At 37.1% G+C, this 23092-nt stretch overlaps 1 protein-coding gene across 1 annotated transcript; it reads left to right on the plus strand.

Annotated features, from left to right (window-relative positions):
• Nucleotides 1-543: 543 nt before the first annotated feature.
• On the plus strand, nt 544-22952 carry il18r1.1 (interleukin 18 receptor 1, gene 1). The gene is made up of 10 exons (XM_012957674.3): nt 544-1295; nt 5865-6114; nt 10106-10280; nt 12063-12210; nt 13263-13331; nt 14836-15031; nt 15924-16063; nt 16924-17085; nt 19234-19392; nt 21015-22952. The coding sequence occupies exons 1-10, from the start codon at nt 1238-1240 to the stop codon at nt 21374-21376; spliced, it is 1719 nt and encodes a 572-aa protein (XP_012813128.1). The 5' UTR covers nt 544-1237; the 3' UTR covers nt 21377-22952.
• The last annotated feature ends 140 nt before the right edge of the window (nt 22953-23092 follow it).

Here is a 23092-nt window from a genome sequence, read left to right on the forward strand (position 1 = left end):
TGTACCCCGGGCTGGTGCCCCTGTTAGGAGAAAACTGCACCAGCCTGGGGCTACCTGTAGCGAGCGCTTCCTTCTTCCGCGTTTCTTCTGCCGGCGAAACCCCTGGGCCGTCGCATGCGCACTAGCGTGAAAAGCCAACTTTGTTGTTAAAATTCGGCTTTTCGCGCTAATGCGCAAGCGCGCAAAGAAAGGAACACGGAAGAAGGGAATGCTCGCAGCTACCCCGGGCTGGTGCGGTTCTCTCTTAAAAGGAGCACCAGCCCAGGGTACAAGGTAAGCGATTAAAGTCTAACATTTTGGCACCCCCAAGTGACTTAGCCTTTCCTTCTCCTTTAAGACTTCAATATGTCAAATCTAGTTGAAATGTTAACTTCTAATAAGTGGCTTTAGTGACTATGAAAATTTTCATTCATCCAGGTCATGGTATATCTAGCATAAATAAATCTAAAGCAACTGGACTTGATTACTTAACAAGTCCAGTTGCTTTAGATTAATTTATACTAGATAAATGGCTTTAGTGAATGCATAGTCTATTGCCTTCTTATCTGAGGTCCAGTATTCTCTACTTGAGTCCTAAATAACTTCTCTGTCACAGATGTAGCAGAGAAAAAGTCAAGATACCGGACTGAGGTGGAGGTTTACTTTACAGCAGGAGAATGGCCCAAAGCACACAGCCAAAACTACACAGAGCTGGTTTAAAACCAAAAACCTAAATGTATAAAATGGCCAAATTAAAGCCCAAACCTCACTCTGTGGCAAGACTTGCCCCAAAGGCTTGCTGGTGTAATTCTAATTCTACCAAGGTTTGACTCAGGGGGAATACTTCTGCAAACTAATAATGCTTGCTTTTTGTTTAATTAACTTTGTGTCAGGCTGTATAAAATGTGCAAAATGCAAGGGGGTGGAAATATATATGCAAGTCACCATTATAGCATGCTTATTTGTTGCAGTTAGCAAACACAGGAAAGGAAATAACAGTTTCTTTCACATACTGCTTTTACATCATCTATGGCCTTGCCCTTTCCTTGTCGGCCAAGATCCATGGGACAGGAAATGACAGTAGGGCTAATATGATAACATTTCTAAGCCACCTTCCATTAGATAATCTTTTTGAAGAAGTATACAACAAAGAGTGAAACTCCACACTGCAAGAAACATAGCTCCTCCTGAATGATCTGACCAAAAGCTTTGCTGCTATATCAGGGGGAATATTGCTTTTGTCATCAACATAAGCAACATGTTTAGAGGAGGAACAGTATTTGCCTTTCTGGTGATTCTTTGTCATTTGAGATCAGGTAAGGGATAAACTTCATTTCAGTCCTTCTTATTAACCATGCCCTTTGGTGAATGAAAAGTAGACTGTGTAACTGTTTTCATTTAGAATGCATGTACAGGACTGAGTACTTAAAGATGGTGCTGCCCTAGTTTGTGCATCAGGCACAATATTTATTTTCAATTTTTATTCATGATGTACTTGTATTCCAGTTCAACCTGAATGGAGCAATAGTCATGGACAACCAAACAGCGTGTAGTTTTGCATTGATCACTCTAGAAAAGCATGAGAAACTGAAGGTTCTCTAAAGTGTTTTTCAGGATGCTAAAAACCTTACAATATCAATAACTTATGTCTAAGAGTTAGGAACCTGAACATCCCTGTATGTCCTTTTAAGTCTTATTCATTTATGCCTTCGAGGGTTAATGAGAAGTTTGTAGTTTTCTTTTCTGCATAGAAACTTTTAGAAAAAGCTGGCTTTAAGGTTAATGACACCATGGGATGTAGTAGTGATGCGTGCCCCTAAAAAATAAGTATATTTCAGGCCTATGGAATGGAACATGTTAATACCAATCTGAGCAACCTATCATTTACAAGAACTTAAATCACTAGTTTCCAATAATATGAATGACAGGTGATGTGTTGGGAGTTTACATGCGTTTTAGACCTAAATATATATAAAACATTTTTTGGTTGACATAAAAAAACAGAATTACTATTTGGGACCATAATGTGATCCCCACCAAGAGAAAAGTAATGTAAAATTGATCAGTTCTCTTCTTGGTAGAAAGCATGATATTAGAAGAACAAATATGTTTTTTCTGTAATTCATGAGAAGTATGATTGGCATAAAAAACAGAACTGACTAAAATGTAACCAGCAGCCCAACACCTTAGGGAAAAACACAAGGGTTAATTGACATTTTCAGTGGCGCTTTATCCTGCAGCACATTCTGATGGTTTAGATTGGCTTCCATGTTTTTTAAACAAGGACATGAAAACCATTCCTATTTTTAGTTATAGTTTTGTACAATTTTTAATGGCAAACAAGACACCCCCACCAAAAGAAAAACAAGACTAATGAATTAATTAATTTGATCAGTTCTGGGGAGAATGCATGATATTAGATGAGCAAAACTGGATTTTCTGTAATTTGTTAGATGAATGGTTATTTCCCTACCATAGTACATAGTATTGTAATAGAATCCAAATCCACTGCTGCGCTACATATCAAGCATAATACAGCAACTGTAGTTTTCCAATGATAATAACAGGTTGTGGGCAGCAGGGTGTCTCTGTGGTTGGAACTTCTGACTCATAGATCCTGAGCTTGACTTTTTTTGATTTTTGATTTTTTTTTTTAATTTGACCTGGGTTCTGTGTGTAAATAGTTTATATGTCCTTCCTGTATTTGCATGGGTTTCCACTGGGTACTCTGGGTTCCTGGCAATTTGGCTTCTGATGAAATTGACCCTATCATATTCTTTAGATATGCTGGGAATTTAGACTGTAAGGGGGAGATTTACTAAGGCACGAACGCTCTGAATGCGTCCTTTTCATAATGTGCGGGTTTTTTGCGACGATTTTGTCGCCATCGCGACTTTTTCGTATCTTGCGCGAATTTTTCAGAGCCGTCACGACTTTTTCCTACTTTGCGACAAAATTTTGCAACAAATTCGTATTGTCGCGCCGAGTACGAAAGTTTTGGATTCATTCAAGCTTCAGTATCGTGACTTTCCTTGGGCCAGGTTGGAGCTGCAGAGTGCCATTTATTCCTCCGTGAGGCTTCCAAAATCATGCAAAGTCGGAAAGGTTATTCCGCCGTTTACGATTGTTCAATACGATAAAGTCGCGACGGCAACGAAATAGTCGCACAAAATACGATAAAGTCGTGAAAAATACGAACAAGTTGCAACGGCGATGAAAAAGTTGCAAAAAATACGAACAAGTTGCGATGGCGACGAAAAAGTTGCGAAATTTCCGTTTCCAATCCAAATTTTTGCCATTCGGGATTCGAATTCGTGCTTTGGTAAATCTGCTCCTAAGTGAGGCAGGGTCTAATGTCAGTAATGTATAATTTCTGTAATGTACTGTATAAATAATGTGCACTACATCATTGAAGAATAATATTAATAATATAATCTAGGGGTGTATTCAAGTGTTTATAAAACTTTAAGAGCAGCCTGAGGTTCTAGCTTGTAACACAGTATGTGAATATATACAAAATATATTTATATTTTATTGCATATTATTTGGAATAAAAAAAAGTACATAACAATATCACAGAACTTACTGTGAGTTTAACATTTCTTTACAGATTGTCAGGAATCAGGTTCTATCTAATAACAAACTGTCATCCTCGGTTATATGACCACAGTTCTATATTACTTGGCACCTTAGTAATGCACCATAAGCAGAATTAGTTTCTTACTCTTTTTTTTACTTACTACTTTTTTTTGTGATACTTTATTCACACCTTCTGCTAATATTATAGAGAAAATGCAACAAAAGGGCTTATTTGCTCATTTTGTAAATGTACTGTATTTACATGTGACAGTAAATTTTTTTAACTTACCATTGAGTTCTGAGACTATACATATGGCGCCTGAAAATTGAAACAGGGTAGGCCATGGGCAGGTGGTGATTTTGTGTTTGGGGAGGCTAAGTAAAAACATTGTCTAAACGTATTCCTTTAGTAGCTCAAAGCCAATTCCAGCCAAGTATAACAGTTTCCAAAACAAACAACAGGACAGTTAGGGGCAGATTTGCTAAAACTCCACAATTTCTTATTTTTTTTGTAGTTTCAAATTCAACTAGACTCGTTTTCCCGAATGTGTAGTACTTTTTATACTAGTACTTTTTATAATATTACTATTGCTGCGTGAAAAGTTGTAAAAAACTTGACTTTTTCTAAGTGTTGCCACAAAAATCCCGACCATTAAAGTTTCAAGAAAAAAGAAAAAATTTTAAGGAAAGGGTAGGGACCTGTGCCATTGACTTCTACAACTCAGCAAGTTTAATCTGGTAAATTGTTGAATTCAGATTTTTAACTGCTTAAATGCATAGTAAATCTCTGAAAAGTCACAGTGTTTTTTTTGTCTTTTTGTGACTTTTTTTGAAAAAAATTCGAATTTAAAATGAAAAATCAATGGTTATTAAATGAGCCCCATATAGTACCATTGTCATGAATCATACTCAAGAACTAACTGCAATTTAAACAGAGTACCTATTTTATTTATAATACATAGCATTATAAATGCAGTGCCTATTCCATGTATAAGTGCACCATAACACATGGTAGGATACATTTAGTGCCAACTTCATGCATTCAGTTGAAACCTCAGTTTTACATCCCCTATGTTTTCCTGCATTTTACAACATTGTTTTGTGGTCCCACTAATATATAACACATAATAAACTTCCCTGATTTTACAATATCCCAAATGCTGCACCATTTTTTCTGGTCCCCCTACTGTAATACCCCAGAACACATAAGTTAAATGCAGTGCCAATTTCAGTGTATACTTCCACTAGAATGCATGGCTAGTTTCATGTATCTGTATGATACCCCCAGAACACATTATAGGATAATGCATTGAGAATTATGTATATAACCTTCCTGACCACATGACAGAAAAACAAATACAGTGCCAATTCAAGGCAAACATACCTCCAAGAACACATGGCAGGATAAATAAAGTGGAAGTTCTATGTACAATATCTCCCTCCTGTATCTTCTAGGAAATGTTGTTGTTGGTTCTCACCAAACTTTTATTCATCTATGGGGAGAAATATGTAGAGTGCAATGTAACAAAGAATTGCCAGATTTATAGAGCTGCTCTCTGACAATACTGGAGCCCTTATGTCAGCATATCTGAATATCCCCCAACTGTTTTGTGGAAAGACTTAAATTAGCTCCAGATTTGGCAGCAGTGTGCATACTTTGCAGCAGTCCTACAGTTGTGTACAACTGGCTAATAGGGAAGTTAAAGGGTATCTTGTGCAATGTATGAAATTCCAGATGTTGGAAGAAATAAACATATTTAGAGGTTCAGATCACATAGAGGCAATAAGTTGGTTATTTAAAGGTGTTGTTCACCTTCAGGTTTACTTTTTGTATATTATAGAATGGTCAATTATTAACAACATATTAATTGGTCTTTATTTTGTTAATTTTTCTTATTAGCTATCATTTTTTTCCTATTCACCAGCTTCAAATGAGGGTCACTGACTCTTTCTGAGGCTACAGTTTTACTGTTATTATTACAATAGGTTTTTTGTCTGCTTGAAGTTAACATAAAGGTGGGCCACTTCTTAAAGTTCATGTCACAGACAGTTTATGCAAATGTATAAAGGTATATGTAGTTATCCATGCGAAACCTTGAGGTGTCAGCATTCAGGACAAAAACCCCTTAGTTCAATGTGACAATGAAAGTTTTCAAATGCATTCAATGGCTGCTTACGCCTTACCTGAAAGAATAGGACATTTTCCCTCTCTGTCTTGTAGATGTTCCATTTTCACAAAATGTAAACTCTTCTTTTCCATCATTGTACTCTGACCAGTTAAAAAAATAACCTTTTCTACTTTCAAGGAAACTGCCAAGCCTCAAGATGTGCAGTTGATGGAGAGCACTATGTATTGCAATGTCTGTGGAGCGATCCCGTATTAGTCGAAAACATGCTGAAAAATAATGAAAGCTCTATCACCTGGAACAGAATCCAATCAGATGTGGATGTTAAGATTACTACAGACAACACTTCCAGGATAATTTCAAAAGGGCATAAACTTCAGTTCTGGCCAATATATCTTAATGATTCTGGAGACTATTATTGCTCAATCCAGTATGTAAACATGGCCCATCACTTTATTATCATTTTTTACAAAAAAAACTGTAAAAACAAATCGCCCCACCCCAGCTGATCTCTTACCTGTGGATGTGAAACAGAGGGCAGTGATGGGCAGGGAGCATGGGGAAACTTTTTACACCTGCCAGTAACCAAGTTCCCTTTGGTGCACTGCATCTGTGTTTTTTGCTTCTGAAAAATCATGCAGTCTTTGTGTGATTTACAAATGGGTGCAGTTTTTGCATCTGTATTCACACAGTGCATGCATATAGTGTCCGGAACAAAACTTTAAGGCACAAAAATGCTTGAGTTCTGGGAAAAAATCCCTAGGCTAGTGCCACAAGTGGCGGATTCTCAGCCTGCAGATAAAAAAAGCATTGCGTCAGGCTGATGCAACGGCCCAAAGAAGAAGGCTGCGGGCGGAAAATCCACCATGTGATGCATTAGCCTTACATTGTGAGGGACAGTACCATTTTTTTTGCAATTTATTAGTAAATATGGCAGGTGAGGTTTCCCAGCATTTGTAGGTGATTCTGACTAAAACCGTTTTCCAAACAAATATTCTTGCTGACCATTTCCTTAGCATCCGGAAAAGTACTTATGAATTTGCATTGTTTGTGCAGCTCTTGAAATTTCATAGATAAGTTTGTTCTCTGCAACAGCATTTTATTTCCCCGTATGTATGACTTAATTGTAATACATTCTTCCTGTTTCTACACTTTCCCACATAATAGGTATTTGTCAATGTATGCCAATTATGCAGTCCAGGGTTGCTTTTTCACGTATTTCACCATGTGATTGAATTTTGTGTGAAAATTTTGCCAAGTTCTACAGTGTATATGTGGTTTCATTTCTAAAGAAACTTCTGTTTTGGCTGTTTTAAATTACGGATGTCGTGAATATGAGATGTACAGTACCAATCTAGCTGTTGTTTAATTGCAACTCTCACCACCCTGGGACAGGCAAAGGCAAGTGTAGACCAACTTAAGTATGCTTTTTAGATGGTGTACAGGTATGGGATCCCTTATCCGGAAACCCAATATTCAGAATGCTCCGAATTACGGAAAGTCTGTGTCTCATAGACTCCATTTTAATCAAATAATTCAGATTTTTAAAATTGGTTTCCTTTTTCTCTGTAAAAATAATACAGTGCTTCGTGATCCCAACTAAGATATCATTAATCCTTACTTGATGCAAAATAGTCCTATTGGGTTTAATTAATGTTTTATTGATTTTTTTAGTAGACTTAAGGTATGAAGATCCAAATTACGGAAAGACCCCTTATTTCGGAATACCCTTGGTTCCGAGCATTCTGGATAACAGGTCCTACACTTGTACTTCAAATAACTCATAAGGACCGGTGGCTCCTAGCTGCAGCTTAAACAAAAATCTTCAGCACACCACTTACATACATGTTCTCAAAGGGTGCTTAACTTCCACAGCCGCTCCCAAGCCTTTTTTTCCATGTATCTTTGCAAAGGGGAAGAAGCACTCCAGTGTGTCGGCAATGCCTTTAAATCATTTATTTGCAGAAATGTACAAACAGCACAAGCTTTCGGGGATGACCCCTTCTTCAGGTGCAATACACACAAGTGAACAATTTACTCACTAAATACCTTAACAGACCATGTGACACTACTATGTGACCCATTAACCCCATCTCGGCTGCAATGCCAAACAGTCCCAATCAGCCATTCAATTATGTGAATCAACAATCCCCTTCATAGGAGTCCTTTACACTTCATAATTTGTAAAACATATAACCATAAATACAAAGTATCACATTTAAAAACCAGTTATACAAAGTATCCTACAATAAACAGTTACAAAGTCTATAAAAAACATTTCAAGCTGAAGCTTTCATTTAAACCCTGAGGGGAAAGAGAATCCAGTTTTTTAATCCACACTGCCTCTCTTTTTAATAATTGTTTAGTCAAATTTCCACCTCTAAGTAAATGGACTTGTTCTAATACTGCCCATCTGACTTGTGCCACTGAATGCTTAGCTGCATAAAAATGTTTGGCCACAGATAATTCAGATACATATTTCTTTCTACTTTTTTGTTCAGATTTTTCTTTTTCTCTCTCTGGTGTATAGTTCCTTATATTGCTTTTATGTTCATTTAAACAAGTTCTTATTGCTCTAGCTGTCTGCCCCACATAAGGGACCCCACATGGGCATTTTATCATATAAATTACCCCAGAGCTGTTACACGTAAAATGTCCTTGAATTGGAATTGGTGTGCCTTTAGTGGGATGAGCGATTGTATCCCCTCTAATAATACCTGTACAGTGCGCACAATTGCCACATGCGAATGTACCCAATTTGAGGGGTGCTAATAACCCACTTTTCTTTTCTTTTTGCAAAACCTTTTTGGACAAAACCTGTCCTATTGATTTCTCCTATATGAAAATAGTGGGGTCTCTACACAATTTGCCTACTTCACGATCGTCTTGTAACATACTCCAATGCTTTAAAATTATTTTATTTATATTATGGGTGTGGCTACCAAAAGTTGACACAAAGGCCACTCTCTCAGATTTATTTTTCTTCCTGCGCTTCTGCCTCATATAACTCCTCACTAGATTTAATCCGTCTCACTCTACTCAACTGGCTATATGGAAGGCCCTAGCTGCAGCTCCCATGACTTGAATGAGAAACACATGGTGTGAATTGTTCAGTGGCAGCAGTAGCAGATGCTTTTGAGCCAGGAAAAATATGCATGCAGTTTTTTCAGTGTTGGAGAACTGTCTAACCGGACATGTCCTGATCTTTATGCCACACATAAAACAAAAACATGTAAAAGTTGCTTTTTGTGTGTAAGGAGGTGAAAAATGGTGATTGTATGTTTGTGTTATTATTGTATGCTTTTCTGTAAATGGCCAGTTGGTGGCAGGAGAACCTGTTAGGAAAGGTGTTTTTTGTTTCTAGTCAATAGGTGGCAGTATAGTTAGCAAAATTGCTTAGATGTAATACTGAACCTCAGACACTAGGGGCAATACATGCAAAGTATAAAAGGGCAACCACAGATTCAGGGTCCATAGTATAAAGATGGGAATATTGCTTGTGTAGAACAATGTGGATGTATTTGCTGTTAATCCCTGGATGTGTGAATACAGTTACTGAGTTGCATGACCAGTTGGAATTCACATTGTGGAAGTGTGAGAACTTTAGGTTGCCCTCCCTACATGTGTCCTGCAGAAGCAGGGGCGCTTCTGCCATTAGGCGAGTTGAGAAACTCGCCTCAGGCGGCAGAAGCGCCCCAGTTACCAGGGGCGGCAAAATGCCGCTCCTGGTAACTTTAAGAGCCGAATTTCCGGTTTTTAAACCGGAAATTCGGTAAGCGAAGGTAAGCGCTGGGGAGTGGGGGGGGGGCGGCATCCAGGAGCCGCCTCAGGCGGCGATATGTCCAGAATCGCCCCTGTGCAGAAGAGAAGTCTCAGAAGGTTGATTATAAAGAAGTGATGAATAAGGAGGTGAGAAGAATTCTTGGGTAGAAGAATGGTTGTGCTAGAGAGAATACTTGAAAATTAGAGAAATGAAATGAGGATATGCAGCGGTGGTGAAGACTTAGGGGGAAATGTAATAAAAGACACGATTTGCCCAGCAACCAATCAGCAAGTAGAATTTACTGTTCACCTGTTTAAAAGCAAACATTTTATTGGTTGTTATGGGTCCCTGCTCTGGGGCTAACTTAGTGCCTCTTATTACATATGTGGGTTGGTGAGCTAATCGAACAAATGTCAAAAACAGCCAGTAGAAACATCACACAAGAAGGGCAATACCTGTTAAACAAGAAGATAGATGAGCAAGTCTGGGTTTGTATTCATTATAGATTGCTATAGGGTACATACAAGTGCATAGAAAAGTGTAGTAAAATTAATCCAGATGGCATACAGAAGTAGAACACAGAACATTTGAATAACTTGTCTGAAAACACTCAAGCCAATCATATTAACTATAGTGAAAACAAACCATATTTTGACAGAGATACAGAATCCAGAGGAATAAGAATAAAAGTGGTTTTGAAAAGTGAAAAGCAATGTAATACGCCTTGCAATGAGAAGAAGAAAACAAACATGGGTATGCATGTTGTAGTCAATTTCCTACCATTTGAGCGCTACAGGGATAGTGGGACTAACTACTCTATTGTTGTATATAAGGTATGTAAAATGGACTCTAAAAAGCAGTGTACTTAAACATACCTTTTCCACAGATAACTAAAATATTCACTGATACAGGAGAATGGCAGGTAGGTTTCATGGCAGGTAAGTTTGACTGTTGATAAATGTAGTAAATACTGTACATACTATGCAGAGAGAGAGAGACAGATAACGTGCACAGCATAAACAATTCATTTTTCTGGGTGCCCAAGCTGAGAAACAACATAAACAATGCAGAAGAATGAAAGATTAAATTAGCAAATCCTGTGAGTGCCAAAGATTTATTTTGCTCTGTGTTTCAGTCCCCCACAGGGACTTTTGTTGGGCACTGTCTGACTCCTTAATACTAAGGTCCCTGTGGGGGATCAAAACTTAAAAGCAAAATAAACCTTTGCAAGACTAATTCAGAAAATCCTGTGAGTGCTGTTCTTCTGCACTGTTTATATTTATATACAGTATGCAATGTAATGACTTATATTATATATATAATATAAGTCATTACATTGCATATACACGTAATAGTTTTGTGCATTGGCTATGTACCCACCATAATGGAATGGAGATCGGTGGTATCGTGTATGCCATGATTATATGCCCCATTTTCTTGCACTTGGTAGGGATAAAGCTCCCTAAGGACACTACTTTGTTTAACTTTTGGACAAAAAAATCTACAAATGTAAACTGGGGTTTATGTACTGAGACCCTGAACACATTTATTTAAAAATGTCGTGTTCTACATCATAGTTTTTTTGCAGTGATTTTTAATTAATGGGGACCTGTCACACAGACATAAAAAGCTGTGTAACAAAAGTCCTTTGCAAGGTAAACATGAAACTCAAATTCATTTTTTTATTAAAACATTCATATCTGTTAGGGCCTGGCACATGGAGCGTTTGGTTCACTTCTCTAAGCCTGCTCTTTTGCTTTAGCTCTCTGTCATGTATTGCCTGACCAGCCTTGGGCATTAAATTGGGTCAGGCAATTACTTTTACTTTTCATTCAGTACTTCCTAGATGCCTCTGCACTCTTCACATTTCCCCTTCCTCCTCATGCTCTAAAATTGTGTTGTCTGTGCATGGGCATTAGGTCCCCCATTCTGGAGCATACACAAGATTGTGGGATGAAGTAATAACAGTGTCCACAAAATGCTTACCTGCTTGCTGTGATTGTGATTTCCAAGACTGAAGGAAACAAGATTTAAATAATTTATATAGTGTAAAGTTTGTTTTGCTTGACAAGCCCAATAGAAAAGAAATTGGATGATTTCTTAGGGTGACAGATAACCCTTAAGTTGTATTTTTTTTTAGAAATTTATAGACTCTTCTTTACTCTTTGGCTTTAAGGATTGGAAAAAGTAGTAATTATGTGATGGGTGGCATGGATTTGTGGCGCATATCCACCTTTCGCCATTGGTGGATAATTTTGGGAAACGGGCAGAAAAATTCACAGCATAAAAATTTGCAGCGCGACAAAAAATTGTCACCAGCACAACTGAAATGATGCATGTCAAAAATTTCTTTTGACGCAAGCGTGTTTGTTTTCACACGTGTGTCAACAAAATGACGCGCACAACAATTTGTTTTTGATGTGCATTTTTCGTTGCTTTCCTGAAAAATTCACGAATCTTTTGAAAAGATTTGCGAAACGGCGGAAAAAACAATTGCTTATCACTAGTTATTTAAAAACTAGGTTCAGGAAAAGATTACTCTAGTATAAAAAACATATGTTAGTTTTGTGTATTTTGTTCTAATTCCCTTTTTTCCTTTTTTATTTCTTTTACAGAATTGTGACATATATGCATTCAATGTTAGTCAGATTTCATTTGATGCTGTTCAGAAGTCTGATGAAGCAGACTATGCATTTGTTCTTATGATTCCTCGTAACGGAAGAACCTACAGTTTCTCTCGGAGAACAAAACTAATCGTTAATGGTAATGAAACCCATAACATTCACTTTATTTCATAAATATAAAACTAATTTATTAAAAAGTATTGGAGAGCTATAGGTGTGTACAGTCACTTTGTGCTGGTTGCTCCTGTGTTGCAGCAGAAGCACCCTCGTGTACATGTATGTGAGCTGTGTACTTAACACCTTCCTTAAAGGAGAAGTAAAAGCTAAGTCACTTGGGGGTGCCAAAATGTAAGGCACCCCCAAGTGACTTGAATCGCTTGCCTTCTACCCCGGGCTGGTGCCCCTGTATGGAGAGAACAGCACCAGCCCGGGGTAGCTTCCTCCTTCGCTTCCTCCTTCCTTCCTTCGCTGCGCGCGCATGCGCAGTAGAGTGAAAAGCCAAACTTTAACAGAGAAATCGACTTTTTCACTCTACTGCACATGCACGGGACTCGGAGTCGCAGCGAAACGAAGGAGGAAGCGCATCACCCCAGGTGCCCCGGGATGGTGCAGATTTCTCCTAACAGGGGCACCAGCCTGGGGTACAAGGTAAGCGATTCAAGTCACTTGGGGGTGCTTAACATTTTAGCACCTTTAAAGGGGAATAAAACACAGGGCCAATGAAGTAGCATGATACTAAGGTGGACTTCCACAGGGCTGCCATCAGAAATCACTGGGCCCTGAACACAAAATCATCAATACACCCCAGGGGCCTTATTGGTTAAAATCCAAAACACACATTGGTGGACAAAGGACCTAAATAAAAAGAAAAAAAAAAAGCTCTTTTCAATATGCATTCATTATTAAGTCCATACTATTTTTTTTTATAAAAAACACAATCCCTTGCCCTTAATTGCCCCATTTGCTTCAGTAGCCCTGATTTGCATTACTGGATCCCCTTAAAGAGATACTGACACCATGAATTAAACTTTATTTATATCTATCATGACAGAACAGAATTACTGACTCGCAACTCATCATAAAATACAAAACAAAAAAAATTCTATTTAAAAAATGTTTAGAATTTTTAAAAATCATGTTTTAAAGGTTGTCAGATTTTCAGTTATATGTCAAATACTCTGTTTCTTTCAGTGTGCATTGAAAATATAAAGCCATATTTGAGGGGTACAGGGAATGTTACAAATCTTGATATAGAACTTGGTAAGTGCTGATACTTAATTTTTCTCCCAATCCCAGGATGCATATGTGAAAGGCATATAGAGAAATATAACCGTTAATAGTGTAGAAAAGATTGTATTATCAATACTGCATGGGGTGCTTCTATACAAAATGGAAATATACTCTATTAGTAAAGTTTGCATTCAGTATTCTGTATATGTTTAGTATCTTTGCTATATCTACATATGTACACTGGGGTTTATGTACTGAGACCCTGAACACAAGTGCAAGAGTTCTAAGGGGTGCAAAAGCTCCCCATGTATTTATGGGGCAAACATAGGTGCGTTCACTCTGATTTCCTTTTGTAAGCACACAAATGTGCCAATTCCTCTACCTGCAGGGCACAATGTTTAAAAAACATGGTGGATTTCACCCATTTCTTGTATTTTGCATCTTGCAGGTAGAAAATTACCTCTACTGCGATATATTATTCTACACAGGTTCCCTTGCCTATCTACACTTTTGCAGCAGGCAGAGCCATCAAGACTTAATCCAAAAAGGCATCTGAAGTCTTACCCTAATAAGCATTTCCCACTGATATATTTTGCCATATTATTAGCAAAATAGAACGTTCTCTCACAGTTATCTTTATCAAATAGTAACCTTTAAACCAAATATTGCTCTGCTATGGTTTTTGTCAGAAGGAATGACTAAAAATAAGCATAGATGGTACAGTATATAGTATTTATATAAAAACTAAAAAAGGTGACCATCATTTGAAAGCTATAAACATAGTCAGAAGAGTTTCATTCATAAACTATATAAAATAAATAAGGAAGTCCAATTGAAAGATGGCTTAGAATTAGTAATACCATAACCAATTAAAAGTTTATTTAATGTGAACCACCCTTTTAAGCTGTCATGTGCTTACTTTAGGTTAATTGCATTATTTTTACTCTTTTGAGTCCTTAATGTATGGATGAAGCACCTTATAAAACATAGTGTAATGCATCAGAATTATAGAGTTAATAATAGCTAAAGCAGCAACATTCATAATTACACCGCTGAAGTTAAACAGGATTAGTCTTCAAAAAAACCTTATCATCCCGTGGATCACTCGGCAAGCCCTCAGTTTGTCATTGCCTTGAGTAGGTTCTCTGCTTAGCAACTTTTGTCTTTGAAGTTAAGGGAAAGTTTCAGAAGGGAAAGTTTCAGAAGAAAGAAGCAGACTCATAAATACATCTTTTACTAGTCACTAAAGAAAAATAGTTTCATACAGCAGGCTCTGAAGGCAGGAAGAAAGCTTGAGAGGTAACTGGGACTCTTAGGGTAGAGTACAATATGATAAAGCATCTTACAGGAAATCTATTTACAGAAGATTTAACCACTTTAATAAGGAAGATTTAACCATAGAAAGGGTTGCATTTCACTTACAAACACGTGCTATTTCTGAGGAAATTAATTAAAGTTTTACTTTTTTTTTTACATTTGTTTTTTGTTTTGTTTTTTTTATATACAGTTTACAATTGTCATCTTTCAATTATAGGAACAAATTTCACACTGCAATGTGAAGCCTTTCTTGGATACTGCCAAAGAGCCTTATATGACGTAACCATGTTCTGGCTACAACTGAACAGCAAAAGAACAGAAAGTAATGCTGAGCATAAGGAGCAATATGACTTTGTGGAAGGTTGTAGTAGTAATATCACATACAAAAGATGTTACACTCCCCAGAAAATACTGTAAGTAAGATTAAAGCTGAATGGCATGTTGATTCAATATCAGGTACAGCATCTGTAACCTCGAATACTTGAGGCCTAAGGTTTTTGGAGTAGATTTTTAATTAAGAATTATTATTTTGTTTTGGTGGCAGTAATTTCAAGGGGACTTTGCTTAACATGAGAATTAAGCTAAAAAATTGGCATAATGTATCACAGCAACCAAATATAACACGTTTCAAGGGGAAGAAAAGACCAATTTCTTAGGTCCCCCCCTGGATAATAGTCGCTAACCTGAGACTCCGGGCAGTTTGCACCACACCACCATCTTCTTAGTCTTCATTGTTTCCCCTGAAGCCCAGGACAGGTGCACAGTAGAGCAAAACTCTGGCTTTTTTAAATTTATGTTTGGCTTTTCATTCTCAGTGCATATGTACACAGCACACAATGGCTGTAATGGATTCCTAGGAGACAGAAGATGTCAGCGTGGTGCTTCTGAAACTTTCTGGTACCGATACAAATTTAAGTAAACAAGAGCACCAATCTGGGCTCTCAGCAGCTATTCTAATCACTAGGGGTTCCTAACATATTGGTATCCCACCTAGTGATAATACCTTTCCTTCTCTATTTGTTGCTTATAGCAATGCAATTATTCTGTGCTTCTGCTTTTTTGACTAAATTTAGAAGGAGAGGCTTAAACTGACTGATACAATGCTTGAAACTGTTTTATGCAGTTGGGATACAAGGATACTTCCTATGGGAAAATTTTCCAGGAACTAGAAGTGTTATAGAATTATGTATGATTACAATGCTACAAAAATCCTTTACAAATGCAAAATAATAAAAATGTACCTCATACTGTACACTGTATTTGCTGATTTGCAGTTTTACCAACATAATTTCTCTTGACCTGTAGGTATGCAAACGGAAGTCTAACTGCCATCACTGTGCTACAAATAAATGATGCAAATGAGTATGATGTTAAAAATTACTATAAGTGTAAAATGGACACCACAAATGGAGGGGGCTCCAGAGCATTCAATCTCAGAATCAAAGGTAGGCATTGTAATGGAATTATGTTATGCTTCAGTCTTCTGTAAACTGTTATGCTTGAATGGCACATATTGCAGTCTAAGGCAACTATCAAAATATTGCATAACATTAGGTGAAGTTTCAGAGAAACTAGAGAAACACAGAGAAAAGAGAATCTCAACCCTAATACAATTTAAAAAAATGTAATATCTGAAATAACGGTTGTTTTTATGGCTTTATTTTCATTTGTTTACCATTGGACAAATGGACTTATAATTAAAGGAGAAGGAAAGTCATTTTGGCATTTTACTGCCAATAGATTTGCTACATTAGTGCCACCTAGAACACTATATTTATTCAGCAGAAACCATTACCATAACTGAGTAAAGAGCCCTATAAGCTCCTTCCGTTAGCAGCTGCCATTTTAGCTTGGTCTTCATGGCTTCCTGCTGCAGCTCTAGCCGTTTGTAGCTCAGATTACACATTCCTAAGGGAGGGGGGAGTACGTTTTATGAATTCTTATGGGAGGGGGGAGCAGGAGAGGAGAGAGCTGTGCAGACTCTGGCCCCAGGAATTAAGGATTTTTCTGAGAGGGGAAGTCTGATACCAGAAGATCATGTTTATCCAAAGGAAGACAAGAAACCCTGTGTGCAGCTTTTCTGTGAGTGCTTATGCCTGCATTTACATAGACCTTTCTGATAAAATTCATATTTTATAAATAAAAAAAATCAAATGCATTATTTTATACTTCCAGTCCACAGTAAGCAAGCATGTACATTTTGTTATGTTAATGCAGGAGTTTTTTCACGTAACAAAGATTTTTAACCACAGTTCTGTTATCTTATTTACTTAAAATTGTCTGTTTTATCTTCTTTTCCTACCAGTGAAAGCTCGAGATATATCAAGGGACGTTTTTACGAAGTCTATTATTGTGGCAGTTATTTGTTCACTTTGCATTGTCTTGCTTGCTTTTTTGTGTGTGAAATTTAGAATAGATATAGTTTTACTATGGAGAACCCTAAAAAAAACAGATGAGACCAATGGAGGTAAGTGTATTGCAACAAAAGTTTGCTTATTTAAGGTACATTCACTACTATAATGAAAACAATGGATTGAAATACACTGATTGAAGACACTGTTGTCTTTAAATGGTCACCTACTATTGATAAAAAACAAAAGCAAAGATCTGATAGGTTGCCATGGGTCAACTGTGATGTTTGTCTCCAGTGTTTGTAAATACGTCCCAAAGTGTCAGAAAGGCTTTTTAAAAAAGACACAAGTGGGGTCAATTATGACATCAAGCATAGTAATGTAGGCCATTGTGGGACAGTAGCTCCAGGGTTTCCCAGTCAATTTGAAGACATCAGCGCCCAATGCAACTATATAGATATGAGTTTTCCTAGCAACTAACTGAATGACAGCATTTGTGAGCAGAAATCCACCTGTTAACTCTACGGGGCAGATTTATCAAAGTACGAGTTCGAATCCCGAAATGGGAAAAATTCAGATTAAATAAGATCTTTTCTGATGATCAGAAATGTCACGAAAATGCTTAGGAAAAAATAGTAATAGTCATGATAATATCATAATGGCATTCAGAAAGTCACAAAATTTTTGTATCCGAACGATCGTAAACTGCGGGAAAACCAAGGAAAGTCACGACAATGAAGCTTTAATGAATCTGAAACTTTTGTACTCGTTGTGACAAATACGATTTTGTTGCGTAAATGTTGTCACTATGTACGAAAAAGTCACACAAATTAACGAAAAACTCACAGAAAATATGCTCAGTTCTATAAATTAGAAAAAATACGAATGTTCGTATTCGGACTCAATCGTACTTTGATAAATGTGCCCCTACGTGTGCTTTAGATAACATGTTTTTCACAGGTTTCATTGGTTAGTGGTGACAAGTGGATACGGCATTTGACCAATTTCTAGTTCATTATAGCAGCAGTAAGTAGTGTTTGCGTCCTTTTGTCACCGTGCGTATAATACAGTGGCTTTTGCAGGGTAACCCCCTTATATATAATATCACTTTGATATTTTTAAGACTTTGGTGATGCCACCATTAACTTCAATATTTTTGCACAGACACAGAAGTAATATTAAAACCACAACATGTTTAATTGTAATCTGTAAGGTAGTAATTCTTTTATCAGATCATTTTTAAAAGCAGCTTACAGTATGGCAGATGAAGATAATAAATTTGCTGTTTTATGAAGTCCAAATCTTCATTGTCGCATATGCAAAAGGGCTCCAAATGCACCGGACACAGCGGCTTGCTTAAAACTCGATTTTTACTACTCCATTTAAAAACAATACGGCTGACGCGTTTCGTGTAAATATACACTTAATCATAGGCATAACAAACACAAGCAAGAAAACATTTAAATAGTGACATAACGATGATGAGCAGGACATCAGTACCGCCCATTTAACTCTTAAACAGTTGGAGAAAATTCGATACAATCAAGTTCAATGTAGCAAGCCACACAAAGTTACACAGTAAAATTGAATCAATAATAAATATATAAGCACATGAGATAAAAGTCATAATACCCCACAGCGATGACCTTAATAAAATCAAAGTGATTAAAGTAAGAAACAATGAATAAGATCATTAAATTTCAGGTTAATTATGTCAAACATAGCAACTGATATCAAAAACAGAATTCAAACCAGTAGGATGCCGAGTGCCCAAAATAAAGATCCATTTCACCTCAAGACGCAACAGTCTATCATGCATATTTGAACCTCTTTCATCAGGGAAAACCCTGTCAATAACTTGAATCTGTAAAAAGGAAATCTTCATTGTCTACATAATGTTTTTAATGTAATATCTAACTAGATATCAACATGTTTTTGGAGATTTATTTAACACCCAGCGATTATTAATCAATTTTAAAAGCAATATAAACAGTGCCTCAAGAACACTTTAGTTCAGCTTTGTCCATCATTCTCTGTAAGGGTCGCATAGAGGCAGTTGGTGTTTTGTTTTTTTAAAAGCCCTTAATCCTTTTTTTTTTTCAAGTATTTACAGAAACTTTATATACCTTGATATATATTGTTGCTTTGTTTTAGAATGCTTCTCATGATTAGCCAGGATAGACTACTAATAACTAGTGTATGCTTTATGTATTATGTCATCCCTTTAAAATAAATAATCCATTTATGAGATGTTTTTGTTGTAGATGGAAAGCAGTTTGATGCTTACTTATCATTTATGAGCAATCCAGCTGCTGAGGAGGAAGAAGAAATAGAATTTGCTACTAAAACTCTCCCCATGGTTTTAGAAAACCTCTTTGGTTATAAGCTGTGCATTTTTGAAAGAGATGTTATTCCTGGAGGAGGTACGTATACAAATGTAATCCAATAATCCTTTCAGACAAAAGGGGGATGAGGAAATAATTATCCAGATATTAACTAGAGTAATTGCGAGGATGAGTCAGAAAAAAATAACAGGTTTGTAAATATCCTAAATACCAATTTTTTTTCTAATATTAGGTACAGATGCAGCCAGCAAGTTTTCATTTTTTGTCTTACCATGTCCAGACACCATTTTTTGAGTGTTAAATCCTGCCTGTAGAGGGTGCTAGAGTGCAAAAACATGCCAGCAAAACACAACAGAAAATGCCATAGACATATTTTTTTCCCCTGTAATAACCGGAAAAGACATAATGTGATAACATGGGAAAGGAAATTGGCTGCATCTGTAGTTCAGGAATGTACTAGGGAAGAATCTATTTTGTATCTGGTGATAACTAATAGTATTAAATTGAGCTCTAGCATTTGTGTGGTTGAGCATTTCAAGAACATCAATCATAGTATGGTCTCATTTGAGATTAAGTTGCAGAGACAACTTTATAAGGGAGTAACTAAGGCACTAAGGGGCACATTCATCAATGTACGATTGAGTCTGAATACAAAAAATTTGTATTTTTTCTAAGTTGTAGAACTGTGTGTATTTTCTGCGATTTTTTCATTAATTTGCGTGACTTTTTCGTACTTTGCGACAATTTGTGTGACAATTTGTGCAACAAAATCATATTTGTCGCAACGAGTACGAAAGTTTCGGATTCATTCAAGCTTCGGTATCATGACTTTCCTTGGGCCAGGTTGGAGCTGCAGAGTGCCATTGAGTCCTATGGGAGGAAAACATGCATTTAAGGCATACCAGTTACTCAGATTTTATAAAGTATAAGATGCCAATAAAGCATCCAAAATACAGTCCTGTGTTTATAGTTTTGAGGTCTGTTTTTGTATGTAACTATGTAAGTCAGAGGCATACCATGGTGGTTTCCTCACTTCCGCATAGGAATCCTGTATGTCGGAAATTATGTATATATATATATATATATACAGGTATGGAACCCATTATCCAGAATGCTTGGGACCTGGGGTTTTCCGGATAAAGGATCTTTCTGTAATTTTGATCTCTATACCTTAAGTCTACTAAAAAATCATTTAAAAATTAAATAAACCCAATAGGATTGTTCTGCATCCAGTAAGAATTAATTGTATCTTAGTTGGGATCAAGTACAAGGTACTGTTTTATTATTACAGAGAAAAAGGAAATCTTTTTTAAAAATAAGAATTATTTGCTTGTAATGGAGAGTCTGTGGGAGATGGCTTTCCCGTAATTTGGAACTTTCTAGATAACTGGTTTCCAGATAACGGACCTGTATTCCAAATAAATATATATATATATTTGGGATAAATTGTAACCTTTTTAATAGCCAAACAAAATAAGCTTACAGTATGTTAAAATATTGTGTATATTTTACACTGGATAATGTGAAACATAATTTCTCAATAACTTGGGTTTGTATAATGTTAATGGCCTATCATACTACAATTTATACAACTTCAAGGCATCTCAGTACTAGAACTGAAGCTTCATGCCCACTGTTTCTAATTCAGAGCTGAAAAAAGTTTGTTGTACAGTATTTTTATGCTTTTGTTTTATTTGCAGTTAAGGTTGATGACATGCACTCATTCCTTGACAAAAGCAGAAGACTTATCATACTCTTCAGCAGAAACTACATTGCTGATAATGCTTTATACGAACTTGAGGCTGGGCTGCACAAGGCAATGGTAGAAAGGAAGATCAAGGTTATTTTGATTGAATGTATGCCTTTACATGAACTTAATGTGGTCCCAGAGTCCCTGCACCTACTCAAATCAAGCAACACTGTTAAATGGGAAGGCAACAAGTCTCGCCCTTTGAATTCAAGATTTTGGAAGCAAATTCAATACTTAATGCCATCAAAGCCTATTAATCGTCAAATACTGTTGCTGAATGATAAAAGGGAGGTTAACCCTAATTGCTATTAAAGTTAAACCAGGATGATATTATTACTCTTTTGATTTTTTTTTTCATTTTCTATTTTTATGTAAATTGACCAAGTGTATAGCTAATACTGTAAGGAAGAGAAAGTTATTTAGTAGCCATTGTAGAACTCTAGTTACTTCTGAAAGCTTGCCTTTTGCCATCTTTCTTTTAGGGCTGATTACCATTGCTTGGTAGAACATAAAGGTTAGCATAATAAATGGCTTTAATTTGATTTGTTACCAAGAGTTACTATTATGTAGGGGATCAGAGAAATCTTTCCCCTGTTTTTCTGTCTGTGACATCATCCAGCCTGGTTACACACTGAAGAGAAATCCGATTGACTTACAACTTCTGAGGAAAGAGGAGGACCCAGGGAGTGCCTTGCTTTGGAGCCAAAACCACTGGATGGGCCAGCAGACGTTATAAGGGAGCCCTGCTACAGCAACCAGCCAGATCCAGAGAGCAGAAAAAGAGAATAAAAGGCTGTGTGTGCTCTGCTTGGCAGCACTGAGCTCCAGCCATATATAGTGACAGATCTGCTTAGCTGCTGTTGGATGTCTTTATCTCCATGTGAGTCCTCTGTAAGTGATCCAACTGAGCAATATACTAAGGCTCCAGTATGTGTTCCTTGTGTGAGGACAGGTGTTGACCGGGTGCCGGCTACGTGGGAGCAACTGCCTATTCCAAAGGGAGTGGTACTTTGGGGCAAGTAGCGCTACCTGGGGAAACTAGAGAGCTCTTGGGGGAGGGACTTTGCCAGAGACTGAACTGGGCAAGTGTATTTCCACCAGGAGTGGCATATGAGACTGTGTCTTGGAAGAGACTGTGCTGGGAGTTGGCTAAACCACATGTGTTTTGGCAGATCAGGGTTTATACTGCTGTGTTTGCATTTAATAGTGCACACTAGGTGGAGGCACAGTGCTGTAAATCTCAGTTCTCCAGTATCTTTCACATATATACAAAGGAATTCAGCCTACTGAACCACAGGTAACAACAAGAAGAGTGAGTGTAATCCAGCTTCTACTGTAGTGTGCCAAGAAAGGGTTACAATTATATTACTGATATATTCTGGATGATGGGGAGTGAGAGATCAAAATTAGATCCCGCGTATTTGTTTGTACTACTGGATACATCCGCAGGAAATTATCCAGAGGGGAGAAGGCAACGACATTAACCAAAAGTGACCTGTATTCTAAGACTAAACCTGTATTCAGTAGCTAAGTGTTAAGGTGCTGTGTAAATAACAGTAAAGTAGTGCACTATAAGAGATATAATTTGGAAAGAATTGCTTGATAAAAGGCTTGCTACAGTCCTGTTATTCATGTGTTCTATCTCATTGGATCCCACTTTCTAGTCTGGAGAGCCTAAGGTGGAGGTAGACCTCAGTAGGTGTAGCTAGTGTTGGGAAGTGCCTGTAATAGCTTAATCTATGAATATGAGTTAGGCTTAGGGCAGTTTTTAGAACAGTCAGAGACTCCAATGATGAAACCAGATACAATACCTGTGAGGGGAGTAATTATCTAAAGTATCTACAAAGCCATTGTATATTAAAAATAAAGCATTAACTACTTATTCCAAGAACCATTTGTGCTCATGTTAATGAGAGATCTGTTCTGTCTGTGTGAAATCTGTGTGGTTAACCCTTACTCCATTCTATAGTGAGGGCCTCTCTTGCTATGGAGAGAGAGTCCCATGTCTTGCATGCTTTACCAAGATTG

Source organism: Xenopus tropicalis, chromosome 2 (genome assembly GCF_000004195.4).
Source record: "Xenopus tropicalis strain Nigerian chromosome 2, UCB_Xtro_10.0, whole genome shotgun sequence".
Lineage (NCBI taxonomy): Eukaryota > Metazoa > Chordata > Amphibia > Anura > Pipidae > Xenopus > Xenopus tropicalis.